This window comes from Chanodichthys erythropterus, chromosome 10, assembly GCF_024489055.1.
Source record: "Chanodichthys erythropterus isolate Z2021 chromosome 10, ASM2448905v1, whole genome shotgun sequence".
Lineage (NCBI taxonomy): Eukaryota > Metazoa > Chordata > Actinopteri > Cypriniformes > Xenocyprididae > Chanodichthys > Chanodichthys erythropterus.
In genome coordinates, this window is record NC_090230.1 from 59092673 (window position 1) to 59109101 (window position 16429).

The 16429-nt window shown below is 34.7% G+C and overlaps 1 protein-coding gene across 12 annotated transcripts in view; it reads right to left on the reverse strand.

Annotated features, from left to right (window-relative positions):
- Positions 1–15486, reverse strand: part of ppip5k2 (diphosphoinositol pentakisphosphate kinase 2) — a 43975-nt gene extending 28489 nt beyond the window's left edge. For 10 of the 12 annotated variants that reach the window (XR_010896234.1, XM_067398407.1, XM_067398412.1 and 7 more), the window contains exons 1-10: positions 15240–15479; positions 10507–10567; positions 9485–9762; positions 6275–6470; positions 5424–5514; positions 4054–4139; positions 3341–3495; positions 2080–2181; positions 663–824; positions 119–240 (exon numbers count right to left, since the gene is read on the reverse strand). Coding sequence is in view for 11 of the 12 variants with exons in the window: in XM_067398407.1 (XP_067254508.1) it covers positions 119–240; positions 663–824; positions 2080–2181; positions 3341–3495; positions 4054–4139; positions 5424–5514; positions 6275–6470; positions 9485–9646 (1076 nt within the window). In the remaining variant the exon portion in view is untranslated. Of the gene's footprint in view, positions 1–118; positions 241–662; positions 825–2079; positions 2182–3340; positions 3496–4053; positions 4140–5423; positions 5515–6274; positions 6471–9484; positions 9763–10506; positions 10568–14394; positions 14459–15239 lie in introns of those variants that run through there. The other 2 variants (XM_067398403.1, XM_067398404.1) reach the window with 2 other exon arrangements.
- Positions 15487–16429: the final 943 nt, after the last annotated feature.

Consider the following 16429-nt stretch of genomic DNA (forward strand, 5'->3'; position numbering starts at 1 on the left):
TCATCTGATTATAATAAAATTGTAGCAGTTTGTATCTGTGTATCTGTGTATCTAATCACAGATAAGAGAATAGATCTGGTAAATTATTGTACATTTTGGATTTGTATGATATACTGACCCCAGGATTTTTGCACAGTCATCGTAGTACTTCATGGAGTTCTTGACAAAGCTGAAGCCATTGACGTCACAGACGTATGACTGGCCATTGGCACGGAGCAGGTCGAAGCCACACACGGTTTGCTATGAATGAGAAAATGCTAACACATTTTGCTGTGGCGCCCGGGGAGCGATTGGGGGGTTAGGTGCCTTGCTCAAGGACACCGCAGTCATTTCCTGCCGGTATACAGAATCGAATTCGCAACCTTCGAGTTACCAGTCTGACTCTCGAATCATTAGGCCATGACTGCCCCCTTATCTCTTACATATTTGTGATACATACACATAAAATCTGAGTTTGGGCCTTTTTGCCACTTTTAGTAAATAAAGGAATATTATATAGGAGGACAGAAAATGACAAGGAACATATTTCCTGATGATGCACATGAGGAACAGAATTTGTAAATTTAGTCAGTCATGATGACCAACTTTCAGATATTAGGCTCTAATGATTAAAATGAGTGGCATCATGACTCAATTACGTGTTTTGCAAGATCTTCAAATACCTTGAAAGCCAAACAGACTTTCCATGCGATGAGTTTCTCTCTGGCATTGAGAATGACTGGATAACGGACCTCTTTCCCCTCACTGTCCCGTTCCACCTTCCCATCCAGAGCAGGAGATTTCCGGGCCTCTGCATGGGCATAGTCAGGACCTACAGTATACACCTGATGCGAACGCAAACAAAGCAGATAAAGTAGTGCCGTTTCATTCATCAATAAATCAGTGTCTATGAACACATCTTTTAAGTGTCACAATAATTTTCATTAACGTCCATGTAGTGACTTACCTTTCAGTTATTAAAGTATATTAAATATACTTTAATACCTTTGTTTATTAAAGTATATTTCCTTTATATTTTAAAGATTCATTTTCAGCATTTTTGACTGTTTACAGAGGTCAGTATGGAGAGCAGACACGAAGTGGGGGAGAAGGGAAGCCGAACTCAAACTCAGGTCTCATGTAGCACAACCACCTACTGGATCTGAATGATTGATCTTTATGAAAGTCGAATTTTCAAATGTTTTTAACATTGATAATAATCAAAAATGTTTCTTGAGTAGCAATTCACCATATTAGAATGATTTCTGAAGGATCATGTGACAATGAAGACTTAAGTAATGATCACAGGAATAAATTAATTTTAAAATATATTTCACCAAGTTATTTTAAATTGGAAGAATATTTAGCTGTTTTTACTATATTTTTGATCAAATAAATGCAGCCTTGGTGAGCACTTTCAAAAACATTAAAAAAATCTGAATTATTCCAAACCTTTTAATTATTAAAAACCTTTAACTAGTAGTATATGCTCCAGGCAAACACAACCAAAGACTATAGATATAGAAAGACAATTCACTCCTATTACTTATGAATGGGACAAACTGCAACACGCAATATGACGGAATTCATCCCGCCTAAAAGAACCAGTCAGAAGTTGGTAAAGTCATTGTGTCACTGCAATTGCCGTTAGAAGCTTTGGTTCCCATAGAAACCTGAGACTTGCACTTATGACTTCACATGCGCATTAGGAACATTTATGGGACAGTTCATGTCAGATTTTGTTGTGGATTTGAAATATGTTATTTAATTGTGAGTTCAGCAAGCCGTTTTTGAGATTTCAGGATTCCCCCATTCAAATAGATAGGACATGGTCTTGGATGCCCGAAATAGCTGGCCGGAGGCATTGCAAATATGGCCGCTGAGTGAACAGACTTTCCTTGAAAGGGACTTTTCACACCTCACATTTCATGTTTTGTAGAAAAAAAACACTTTCACCTTATTATGGAAATCAAACCATTTTAGTCACTTCAATAAATCAGAGTTGCCACAGCAATATGAAAATACATGAAAAGTATGTGTATTAGTCTGAGCTGCGTATGAGCTCCTTTAACCTATTGAAGAAAAGACAGATTGAGATACCTTCACATCAGTTCCATCTGTAGGCATGAACTCCTCATAGATGTAGGATCCAGTCTTTCTGACGTTACTCTCGGGAGAATAGACGCTACTTCTGCTACCAATCTGAAATAGATGTACAGATATGAGAAATGTGTCGAAGCACACCAAAAGACACAAACATAGTAGTTAGGATGAGTTCGGATGGAGTTTTATTTATTATTGTTATTGATATATGTAAACGCAACAATAGTGTTCCAGAAGTAAAATTGTTTATATATTTTTAGTGATAAGTAAACTTTATTTTACAGTGCAGTTATACAATTATTGTAATATATTACTGCTTAGAGATAATATAAAAAAATTATTATAATTATTATTATTATATTCTTATTCTTTTCTTTATAAAACAGCAGTGTGAACGTAGACTGAGAGTGTGTTCACACTTAGTTCAGTTCTCTTGGTTCTTTTGGTCTGGTCCAAAAAGAAAATGATATATTTAGTCCTGGTTCTCTTAGCATTTTTAACATGATCAGACCTAAATATACACAAAAAGAAAAGACGAAACTTACCAAACAACTAAAAAAAATGTGTGTGTGTTGGCCTAAACGCATTTGCTTTGTCCGTGAAGAGCTTATAAAATTTGTAAAGGAGTCAAAATAGCAACAGGAATTCTTCCATTGCAGTGAAGATCTGCTGCAAAGGGGATGAGTTTCAGACACATGTACCGAAATGTAATGGGCGACATCAAGACTATGACGAGAAAACCAGGTACACTTGAGCATTCGGTCCTTTTCAGGGTCGCATCTTGTGACATCATGTCCAGTTTTTGCTTAATTTTCATTTTCTGAGTGTACCAGATCAATGCAACTTTAAATGTACAAAAACATTTTTTAGGAGAGAGGCATAACCCTGGACCCCCTACAGCAGGGGTTTCCAATCCTGGACCAGAGTTCAGATCCCACCCTGACCAAACACACCTGTTTGTAATTATCAAGTTTTCCTGAAGATCTTAATTTAGCTGGTTCAGATGTGTTTGATCAGGATTGGAGCTGAACTTTGCAGGAAGGTAGATCTCCAGGAGCAGGATTGGGCAGCCAGGACCCCAGGAACCGGGGTCTGCCTCTGCCCCCCACCCATAGTCTCATAAAATCCTGTGGGAAACACTGTACATTCATAAAAAACATTACATACATACTTTTATTTTCCAGCTGATTTTAAAATACTTTTGCAAATAATCAGATGTTGTAATGTGGTGTGTATTTGGGTGCACAAGTTCACACACCTTGCGGAAGAGCCGCTGACTGCCCCCTCCTGCAGATGTGGGGTAGTAGATGTAGACATTGTGGTCCTCAGCACTAACTGGTTTCTCCACGAAAGGCTTCTGGAAAATCTCCCCATTCACCTCCACATGGTCCTCTCCCTCCACCAGATTACATTCTATAGAAACATCATACAGCATATCTTATGAAGAACTGGTGAAATGGTTTGATGAATCCAACTTTCTGACACAGGTCTTTTTGAAACAGGAAACTGGGGCAGGACATATTTTGAGAGTCCAAATGTGCATGGTCATGATCTCACTGGCAGATTGGCAGGGCAATCAGCAAGTCACATCAAAGTGGATGCACTACCTCCTCTCACATGAATTTCCATTTGTATGTTGCTGTTACCACCTCACATTCACAGTACACGAGTAGCTCAAAGAGAACACATTAAGATCAAGGGACAATTCAGTACATTTAACTAAATATTGCTTTAAAAAATAAGACTTAAGGAAAAATGAATTAACATTGTCTTGATTTGATTAGAAATCGTTTGGAAAATTATTTTTCTCCCACTGTAGTTTATATATATATATACACACATCAAATTTATTCCTGAGAAAACACCGCTGTGATGTAGCTTATCCGAACACATTATCTGTTCACTGGAGCCACAGGCTTATTTTATGTAGTCCAAACTAGGTCAGTGTAAGATTTATGGGAGTTAACAAACCTTCTGGTCTGGCAGGATCTCTGTTCAGAACCGCAAAGCGAGGCAGTTGTATTCCCTCGGCCTTTAAGATCCGATACACCTCTCTCCTAAACAAGAACAAATAACATATGAATTTTTATTTTTTGTGGGAAAAAGATTAATTGTTTGAAAAACAAATCACCTGTTTTCGTACACCACCAATGCACAATTTTCATTAAACATCTTTAAAATATGCTTCAAGAAAATCAGTGTTTAAGAAGTCAATAAATCACTTTAATCTTCTGTCGTTTCAGCTACATATTTGACAGCAACACAAAGTGTTATCAAAAAAATGTCAGCCTCTGAAAACTAAATTTGTCATTTAAAGGGATAGTTCACTCAAATGAAAATTGTGTCATCATTTACTCACTCGCATTACTCACTGTTATTCTAAACCCATTAGACTTTCATCTTCGAAAGCAATGAGGTTTGTTCAATCAAACATGGTTGAGCTTCCATTTACCATATTTGATGTGCTCTATGTATGTGCGTTGATCAATATTTATATGTGAGCAAAGGCCTACGTTCATATGAATTAGTTTCATGAACTTTTTGGTGCATCAAAGTTTTGAGTTAATACACTTTCAATGGCAGGACAGAAATCTCTCGGGTTTCATTAAAAATATCTTTATTTGTGTTTAGAAGGAATAAAAGTCTTATGGGTTTGGAATGAGAAGTTTGAGAGTAAATGACACAATTTTCATTTTTGGGTGAACTAACCCTTTAAGCAATAGTCACACCACCAAGAGTGCTGTTGTTCCAAACATTAGAAAAGCAGCTATTTTGCCGTAGGCAAGAGACTGCAGTGATATTTTGTATTAAACAAATAAAATCCAATAGGAGGCAATTTGTCGAGGAGATTGCTCAGGAAATGCAAGACATTTCTAAAACAAAATCAGATGAATGCATACATCACTGCTGTTTGCAATGATGACCTCAATGTGGGTGAATGCTGTCATGCACACTGTAGGTTGCCATGCTGACCTAGTTAAAATGCTAATATTCAAGGAGTTAATAACATGCTGAAAGAGTTAACACAAGACAAAACAGTGTCACATCGAGACTAAATGGTGTCATTAAAAAAATACCTCACTCACTACCTATCAACTATCATATATAGAGAGTGAAAGTTTTTCCAGTTTTAAAACCATGAAGGCTGGCAATATCTTTTTGGTGGCACACATGTGCTCAAACAATGCTATATACTCAAATGAACATTTTCCCTATTGTTATTTCAGTGGAATTGCCCCTAATCATGTCAGAAATAACAACAACTGCATGATGTTTTCCCCTAGACACGGTTCACTATACATCACCATCACAGATGTTCTGATGGTGGTCATGAAGCACACCTGTCCTGAATAAAGTACTGAAGATCCAGGTCATTGATGACAAATGGATTCCTCAGCTTCTCATAAGCCACAGCCTTATCCAGAGGGAATCCTTTAAAATCAGACAATAAACAATGAACAAATCTATGGGGTCACTCTTCTGATGTGTAAAGAGATCATAACAAGAGGAATTATCATTTTTCCACATGTTCTTGCTCTCAATATGGTAACTGACCGGAACTACCTGCGCATTCAATGGCTTTAACACACAACGTCCAGCCAATCACAATAGTGTTTTCAGACTGACCATGATATAAATGAACATAATTCACATTCTACATAAACTTAATTTAGTTTATTTTGCAACTATGTGCACACCTGAAAGTTATTAACTGTAAGCTGATAAAAGGAATTTAAAATGTAATCCAGATACAGTATTTCCAAAATGTAAGTCATGTTTTTTTTATCATCTGAAATGTGCTGTGACTTATTATTCCACTGTGACTTAAATAACGCAAAACAGGCACAAAGCGTGCTTGTTTAGATTTGTCAAATGAGAGAGGTACGTGAGCCGAGGTTTATTTGTATAGCACATTTCCCACACTTTGGTAGTTTCAGTTTTGCTTTAAATAAATTTGTTTACACTTGATGTTTATAATACATTTTGTTTATAATGAACTGTAATAACTTATGTTTGTTTTATAATTTATACAGTTTTATACTTACAATTTGCATTCTTGTTCTGTTCTGAACAGTGTTAAATTTAAAGGATTTGTTGTAGAGTGAGGGTCAGATGTCAGATGTGAATTATTAAATGGAAAATACAACTTTTTTTAATCTGTTACACAAAAAACAGACATGATGCCACAAACCTTTGGAATGGAAAGAGATGAGACAATCACAGAGTGGCCAGTTTTCCACTGGCTCATTCAGAATGACTTCCTCTTCAAATGTAACCACAGTGATGTATTTGAACAAACACAGTCTCTCCAGGATCTCCTTCATAGGCTTGGACTTTGACTTCTTAGACATGGCACAGATGCCCACTACGATTTGTCTCTCTGGGGGCTGCAGATAAGAACACATGCATCTCAAATTTATGCTTAAAATAGAAGATCAATTTTGGCATACTTACTGAAACTCATGCTAGAAATATTAAAGGGATCTTATTCTAGAAAATGTTGTTCTTTACCCTTTTGTAATTGAAGTTTTCAATACAACTACTAGAAGAAAATTTAAATCACCACCCAGGATGTTCACCCACTTTGTAACAAACAAATCACAGATATGACCCAAAAAATATTAATGGCTGAACATTCTAGCTTCATGAAACATAACTCAAACTAACTAAATAATTATAATTTATGACATTGTTTTATAGATCAAATAGACGAGAAAAAAAATTACACAATCAAAATTACAATTCAAAATTAGTACTTGAATTATTAAAACCTGAATTATTTGTCTACTTCAACAGCAGATCAGCTTTGCAGGATGGCATCATTTTTGTGTTACAAATATTCATATTATCACACAAGTACTGGGATAAAAGTTTGTAGTTCAAATATAAACAATGATGACTACGGAAGCGATCAAAATTGAAAGTAACACAACAAATATTTGTATCATCTCACACTGTTACACCAGTAGGTGGCAACAAGTGACTGTTAAAAAATGTGTCATTGAATCATTCATTCAAGAGATTCTTTTATAAATGTTGATTCATCCAGTAATGAAACGAGTCAAATCTTTGAGTGAGTAACTGAATCATTCATTCAAACCGATTTTTTAAAATTATTCATTCAAATTAATTTGATATTTTTAAATAGGCTGCAGCAATTAACATTTGTCAGAACCTCTAGTAAATTACGTTATTTTTTTTAAGCTGTCTGTTCAGAATCGTGGGAGAATCATGACCTCCATTTTAAACAAACAAAAAACACAAATCATGATCCTCCAGAATTTATCCAGAATTGTGCAGCTCTCTACTCAGGCCTATCTGGTGCAAGGGAATCATCAATATGCTGATTGAGGACTTTTGGGACAATCCAGGCACAGGATGGTTCTGTCTCTACTATAACCTCTAATGTACATATCTGTACCATTTTCACAGGACAAATGTGCATCCCACTACATATTATTTATCTACTTGTGTGTTCTAACATGCAACTAAAGTTTGGTCTCATCTAACAGCTTATAGTAATAGAATTGTGATGAGCTTAATAGAGAAATTAAAGTATCCTAATGTACAATGTAGGAACTATTGCTTAAACGCCTCTTCCCCTCTAGATCAGCACCCATTTGCCTTCAGGTTTATGTCAGTTGGCATTTACTATTGTGTTTTCCTAGGTTTTCCTATCAGTTCTAAGAAAGACTGTTACCTTTAAAGAATAAGAAGTTAAAGAATAACAACAATTTTAAAAGAAGTCAGATTAATTATACTGGAGTAAGATAAATAATTGATTGTGCACGTTTAAAAATAGCAGTGTAAGCCTCAAACCTTACAGTACACTTGCTCCCAACCACACTTAAAGGGATAGTTCACCCAAAAATGAAAATTCTGTCATCATTTACTTACCCATTAGTTGTTCCAAACCTATATACATTTTTTTTGTTCTGCTGAACACAAATGAAGATATTTTGAAGAATATGGGTAACCAAAGAGTTGTGGGGCACCATTTACTTCCATAGTATTTTTTTCCATACTATGGTAGTCAATGGCGCTTCACAACTGTTTGGTCACAAAAATTCTTCCAAAATATCTTCCTTTGTGTTCAGCAGAACAAAGAAATTCATACAGATTTGGAACAACTGGAGAGTGAGTAAATGATGACAGAATTTTCATTTTTGGGTGAACTATCCCTTTAATAGTTAGTAAAACATCAGAACATTTTGCATATTGCATATGGCCAAATCTATTTTGCATTTATGCAAAATACTTTAGTCAAACCTGAGAAGAAAGAAGAAGCCACAGCATTCCTGTACATGTAATTCAAGCAGTTGTAATTCATGCGTGGGGACAATGCTAACGTGAATGAGCAACGCACCCTAGTGACTAATTTTCAAATTGTTTGCGAATCTGGAGGATTTTTCGGGAAGATCTACTTTATGTGCAAGTTACTCAGAATTTAGTCACATATTTTATAAGTTTCAACTATACCTGTATGATTCCTTTTTGTGTACTTGCTCCAAAGTTTATACAGAGCTGACTGAGAAGAACCACCTTATTTTTCAAGGCAGAAATAAGGTGTTTTCTGTGATACCGGAAACCAAACACATTCAAATTAGAAATGTCCGTGCCTGCACTTACCTGAAAAATAAGGTGGATAGCTTTGTCGCAATTCAGAGGCTGCATCCTTCGAATGACTTGGACATAAAATGTCTAAATATGTTCACCTTGGTCCATTTATGTACATAATAAAGAGTATAAACTTTCTGTAAAATTGCATATTGATAAGATGTCAACTTTTAAACACCTTTAAAGTGTTTTTTTTTTTAAAAAAAACATTGTTAGATATTTGAGTAAGGTGAAACCCAAAGATAATTACATTTAAAAGTGTAATCCAGCAATTTCTCTCAAAAAAAAATCCAGTCATCACTGGCACGCAATGAATCTTGGGATTGGCTAGGCTATAAAAGACGCATTTGTAGACCGCATTCGAAGGAGCCTTCAAATTGGTCCAGCCTTTGTCAGGCTCCTGTGACACATTCATCCTTTGAATATGCAGCCACAGAATTGGGACGCAGCTACTGTGTTACATTTCCTTCATGATGGAGTTTTATAATCAATTGACTCTCTTGTTGGGGCAATATTTTCTTTCAATTAGCCAAGCCCAACAGATCATTAAGGCCTGGCAATGTTCTCTTTTAACTGCAGACTAATCAGCATTTTGTAGACTAAGTGCTGGTATTTGTTTTAGAAATGCAAATTACAAGGTGATACAACTTTTTTTTTCTTTACTTGATCTGGAAACTAATTCTTTCTATTAATCATCCAGTGGGCCAAGAATCTGAAGACCAAATAAGCATAATTTAAGAGCCCTCTGGGCAAGCAAGGCAAAAGGCTTTAGGATCTCACATACCGAATCATATTCTGCATCATCTCGGTCCTCATCCTCTTCTTCCACATTTTCGTACAGGCAATCATAGCCAAGCACTCTGCCTGGATCGAGCAGTTCGTCTCCCTCCCCATCATCAGCTCCCACAAAGAAGCGAGGGTGATCTAAGTCCTCGTGCACAGACATGTTCACTAGAGACAGCTGTCAGTTGCTTACAGCAGAGGTTAAAATGAAGGTTAGAGCTGGTAACGTCTAGCCTCATAGCCCCCTTCCTGCTCCTCACAGCCACTCATCTTCACTGCCTGCAAAAAAAAAAAAACCAAACAAACAAACAAAAAAAAAAACAGCTTTTTCAGGGTCAGTTTTTAATGTTTCTCAAAGAAGCCTCTTGTGCTCAGCAAGGCTGCATTTACTTGATCATAATTACAGTAAAAATATTGTAAAAAATTTATAATTTAAAATAATTGATTTCTGAATGAATGTATTTAAAAAAAAAAAAATAGTATTTTTTTTCACATTACTTGCATACTTTTGGCTATGTACTATATTTAGTTATTAAAATATGAGCGTCAATGACAAATTTAGTGTCCAATGTCCACTATGAAGTACATTTTTTGTGTGTTTTTTTTTTGTGTTTTTTTTTAAATGTCATTTTTAGGAAAGGTTTAAATTGAATGACCATCATGTGGTGTAACCATCAAGTAAAAATAAATATATGTGAGTGTGCACATCCTATTCATTTGCAAAAAAGGGTTAATCACAAATTAATATATAAATATTATTACATGTTTAGGGAGTCAGACCATGTGACATTTTGCAACCTAAACTACCCTTGCCTTGTCATAAAAGTCAAATTCTGATAAACTATCTGACAGTTTCTTTTGCATTCTACAAAAAAATGGTAATTTTCTATTTTGCTAAACTTCAGCCAAATTTATTGACCTTGACACACAGTCATTTGGCAATGTTTATTACAGAAACATTGTATTCAAGTTATTGCACTTTTAAAGTATTATTAGAAACTATTGTCTGTTCAATGGACTCACCTCTCAGATGTGTCAAAACAATCCCCAGATGACCACAAGTTCAGAATTTGTATCTATTATCCTGCAAAAAATAATAAATCAAATTTTTAGTTATTTGTTTCTCAATTAATTTGAAAAAAAAATTCTCTCGTCAATAACTCCCAGATGTGCATGGTTTTATTTCTTCTACAGAAAAAGATAAGATTTTTCATGAAAAATATTTCAATATTTCAGTAAATGGTGACTAAAAAGGAATAATATGACTTACTTTTGCACTGCCTATGTGATATTTTTTTCTAAAACTTTTGCTGATCTGTAGAAGAAATTCATACACATCCGGGATGGCATGAGGGTGAGTAAATTAGAGAATTTTCTTTTCTTTTTTCCATATTCAAATCATATGTGCATACTATGCTTACAGAGTACAAACAGTTGAAAAAAAAAGGGTCATCTCTCACAGTGCTCTCGTACCCTGCTGTTGAATAAATTTGTAATGTGTACTCTACACATATGCTACCGTATGTGTAAAAGCAAAATATACTTCAGGTTTTGGGGCTTCTTTCAACTTCTGAGTTTAAATACACAAGGCTTGTGAAACCAGATAAAATGCTGCTTATATGCTGTAGACTTTCTCAGAAATGACAGAACTGGATTATTTCACACAGTTTCCTCCTTTTTTCAAAAGTGATCACACTTCTCTAAAGAAACACACTAATGATTATGAACAGAATGCTGCATGCTGAATCATATCATGAACTCAACAAGATAAGGCAAATATTTGACCTTCTTTACTTTTCTTCACCCAAACAAAATGTCACGATAAAAGCAAATCAAGGTGAAGTCAGTTTTAAGGATCTTTCATGCCAAACGAAAAAGCAAAGCGAGTAGCAGATGAATGGTCCCTTCACACCAAAATCAAATAAACATCAGGCTGAAGGAAAAGCTAAACCATGGCAGTACAAACACATGCGCCGGCTCAAGTTTGGATCCTGGCTTTGCAATGTTAAGGCGACGCCGACAATTTGGAAGATTTCTGATGACCCAACTTTGGATCAACACGCAAAACTTTCAAATATTTTCCTAATATTGTAAAATTATTCTTATATTATAATGATTACGAACACCGTTCGTAATTGCTTCTGAACACTTTCACTGCATTAGCTTAACTCAAAACATTACGTTAACTAAGCACATAACACATATCATATTATCTGTGTATTACTGCCATATGGACATCATGGCTTTGACATACTCATCTCTGAATGATAACAGAATACTTCCTGGTTAGTAACATTGAAACAAGCATTTTCTGTAAAGCTGCTTTGAAAGAATATAGGTAGTGAAAAGCGCTATATAAATAAACTTGATGAACTGATTCTTTCAGGTGCGCTGAAAACACAAAAACTTTTCAGAAATCCTACTCTTACACACCGTTTTCTTATCTTAAATGTAATACATTATCATAAAAGTAAAACATTAAATTGATCACACTCATTTTAAAAATTTTGGCAGCCCTTGCTATTTTATAAAGGAAATTTAATACAAAGAGAATGTGAACTGTAAAACTGTGGCAAAAAATTAAACTGATTGGTAAATGTGGATATGAATAGATTAGAAACAAATAAAAAGCAGTATTGAGGGGGATAAATTGTATGGGCAAAAGGACAAAAGTGTCAGCGTTTAAGGAATATTCTGAAGAAATTTAACTCGCTAATCAGGTTATGCCAGTTTTTCAAGGTACATGTATAAACATGTGTACATATATAACATTGCACATTCTTGTTCCCTATTCTTTGAATTTAAGACAAAATGTAATGACCAAGGTCATTCAAAGTAATGACCAAGGTCATCCATTTTTAGAGTCATAAATTATAATGGGAAGGGTTTGTCTTAGTGCTGAATCTTTTTGTTTTACATAATAGTACTCATACTGATTATTATTTTTTTTTTAAATGGGGGCAAGAAAGTGCTCTTTTTATATATAAATATATAATTTCCCTAACTTGCAGGTTAAATGTTAAATATGTGTGGTGAGGGACCAGATGGAAGAAATACAGATACAAGTCCTCTATGGCAACACACTGTAATTCTGAGTTTGAGATTCTGACGTTACAGAGATAGGAGTTGTAGAAACATGAGGGAAAGCCTCATTTATTCATGCATTTGGAGAAATGAAGAGATGTAAAATAAGCATAATTAATAAACATGAACAGTATTTTATAGTAATTATGTTTATGATTGACATACAACAGTTTATGCTTGTGGTTTTCAACAATCTTCAAAATATCTTCTTTTGTAGTCCACAGAAGAAAGAAAATCATACATTTGGAATGACATTATGAGGGTGAGTAAATGACACAAATTTCCCTATACAAAGAAAAAATGCCTATAAGTCTTAAAAATATTACTTTATAGATTATTTTTACCAAGGAGCTCAGGCCATCCTGACCTGAGATTTTCTAAGGCTGCACAAGTAATCGTATTTCAATCGCGGTAATGATTTCGGCTTCTCTCGATTAATTTAAAATAATCTTTGCAATATTGGCCCTCTGGTTATTGGCCCACTGGTAACATTTCTATAATCTTGCATTGGTAGCACCTTTTAAAACAGTGTTTACAAAGTGCTTTACAGAAGTGAAATTCACAGAAAAAAAAAAAAAACATACATACACACATAGAAATAATAAAATGAAATTCAATAAAAAATATATAATCATTAAAATATACATGTGTACATTCACAGAAAAGAAAAATGTTTGTCCTTTTTAACTAATAGCAAAAGTATAATGCATGGAAGTGCATTGGTAACAAGCCTCCACTATCTTTTCTTGCTTGGGGTTGCCAAATGTCAAGAGCATAAAACACCCAAATGGAACTTTTCTCTTAAAAATATACGTTTTCTGTCCAGTGTTTTACTTATGCTGCCTTCATGTGCTCTTGGAATTATCGTAAATACAAGTTTCCTAGGTAAAAAATTGCACAAGAAAGCCCTACAATTTCATTGAATGCGATGAGCTCGTAATCACAACTTCAGAAGTGGGAATTACCAAATTTCCGATAGCATGTGAAGGCACCATTAATCTTCCCAACCTGGCAACCACGAGCACGCACTCTTTGGGTTGCAAAAAAATTGTAATGATCTGAAAACACAGACAAACATGTATGTGTGGGGAAAGTTATTTTTAAAAGTAATGCATTAAAATATTGCGTTACTCCCCAAAAGTAACTAATTGTGTTACTTAGTTACTTTTTATGAAAAGTCATTTAAGAAAAAGCTTTCTTGTTTGTTTTTTAATAACAACAAAAAAAGTTCTATTTTTGGCAAATGTTAAGACCCTTTCACACCAAACGTGTAATGAATAAGCCTCATGCTGAAGGAAATACATATTTACACCTGTACAGTAGAGGGCGCAACTCAAACCTTTCAGCTGTGCTGAATTCTGGATTAAAGAAGAACAGGATAAAGAAGTAAGTTTAACACTCTTATTTCTAAATCTAAAGTAATTTTTGCTTATTAGTATGGTTGAATTACATCACTGAAGGTCAGCAACAAAGATATTGGTTATTAAAAGTGAGATTAAATAAAGTATATTTGTGTAATTTAATATAGTTAAATATTACATAATTATATAAATATAATTATTGTGATTGCGTTTCACTGTTTTTATTCGTTTTGAGGAATACTGAATATTTTCGTGCAAGTGAGATGCATATTCACATTTAGTCTAGAACTACAATAACCATCATGTTCACACAATGCACACAACACCTCTGCACTTTATTTCTCTCAACTTGGGGACAGGAGAGCTGTCAGTCAATAAATATGAAAAAGTAACTTAGATATTTTGTTGTAAATTGAAAAAGTAATGTGTTACATTACTAGTTGTTTGAAAAAGTAACTCAAGTTACTTGTAATGCGTTACCCCCAACAATGATGTTGGAGTTTAGCGATGTCCATTGTGTCATGCAGGCAGTTCCTTCACGAGGGCCCGTGTGTGATTTGCTGCTACTAAATCTGCAAATGAACCTATGACGAACTGTAAATCCACACATAAATCTAAACCATATTGTTTGCAATCATGGACTCTATGATATAGCCATCATGTTGAATAAAAAAAAATAAATAATATATATATATATATATAATTAATTATTTAATTAATAACGTCCATATTATTTTGTAACCATCCAAAAGAAATGCTGAAATCCCTGCCAGTGATCTGAGACACAAACAGAGAACTGCCATAATCCTGGGACATCTGTCACTGACACCACCTGTCTGACAATACACAACATACACAACACAACTCAACGGAGCTGAAGCCTTTTTAGACTAGAGTCTAAACCTCACACAGCAGGGCAATTCAATTCACCACAAAACAAATAACATCATGCATGTGTCAAACAAAAGCGCTAAAGTCAGATATGCACCATAACGGTTTTGATGTTAAATCATTGTAAAAGGAAGATATTAAACTTTGTTAAATGAGATATCTGCTGGCTCAAAGTCAAATCAATATTTTAAAAGCCAGTGTCATGTGACTGACAGCATATATCTGTAATAACATTAAGTACAGCGTGATTTCTGTTCAAACGCTTTAGTACGGCAGTAAAAGGCATGACAGGAGGTCAGTCATGTGCAGTTAGATGTCTCACTTCAAGCAGCTAATGACTCTTCCTGCAGAAATGTTCTGTCAGACACAACACATGCATGATGTTAGAGGTGATGAACAGCAAGGAATTTATGTGCTTACCTCCTCTAAAAGAGATCGAAGTGAAATCGAAGACTGTGAGCTGCTATGTTAGCTATTCACACACATAGAAACACTGAATGAAGAGAGCTAACATTAGCATACATGCTAAAAGAACCAGTAGCAAACATCAACATCCTTCAGCTAACGGGCACACACAAATGATCTCATTCTGGTCTTCTGCAGGCTTCTAACATTCTCCAGCAAAGATGTATTACAATCATCTGTGTAAATGCTGTCTTAATTTACTCCAGCATAAGCTTTAAAAGTAAAAAAAAAAAAAAAGCCAGTCGAGGCGGCGTGGCGTCAGCAGTGAGGTCACCGTAAAGGGGAAGCTACTGTGACTTACCCAATCAGCGGCCGCTTTCAAACTGTAATGCGACTTATGGTTTATGAAGTCAAAAACATAACTAAATGGTTTGGAGTACAGAGGGACACACAGCGAATGTTACTGCTGTCACATTTTAAACAACGACCTTAAATGTATTCTTATCATAGCCTAGAGTTTATCATAAACTATAACAATATAATTTCGCAAGAACGCCATGACCGCGTTGATATTTTATGAGAAATAGCTTATATTGTAATGCGTATAGATTCGTCACATTATATATGTACTTTATTCATTAATTTGACACTCTGTATTGTGCATACAGTTTATGTGGATATGATTTTTTTTTTTTAAAAAAAAAAAAAAAAAAAGGGTTCGAAACAGCGGAGAAGATCTCACGGTGCCATATTCAGTCCCACGAGTTTTTCTTTTTCTACTATTTTTTCAATTATTATTATTATTATTATTTTAATTTGAGGTATTTATTTATGTTTTAAATGTACAAATGGATAACAATGGGATTTGAAGATCAAAAGGTCATTTGCTGGTCGTCATCACACGCAACCACCTTAGTGATTACACTCATAATAAAAACATTTTTTATTATAATTTTTTTTTAACTGAAATTTGACTGGAGAAAGTGCATAATAAAATACTTTTTGATTGTTTTGGAAAACGTGTGTGGATAACTTACCCATAACATACCCTACTTACCAAAAACATACCCATAAGGGTTTCTAAAACACGTTGCCTTGCCTAGCATGATTCAACAATGAAATTCACAGAAGTATACTAAAGTTTTGGACAAATGTCTCAGAGTACTGTACTCTGAGACATTTGTCCAAAACTTTAGTATACTTCT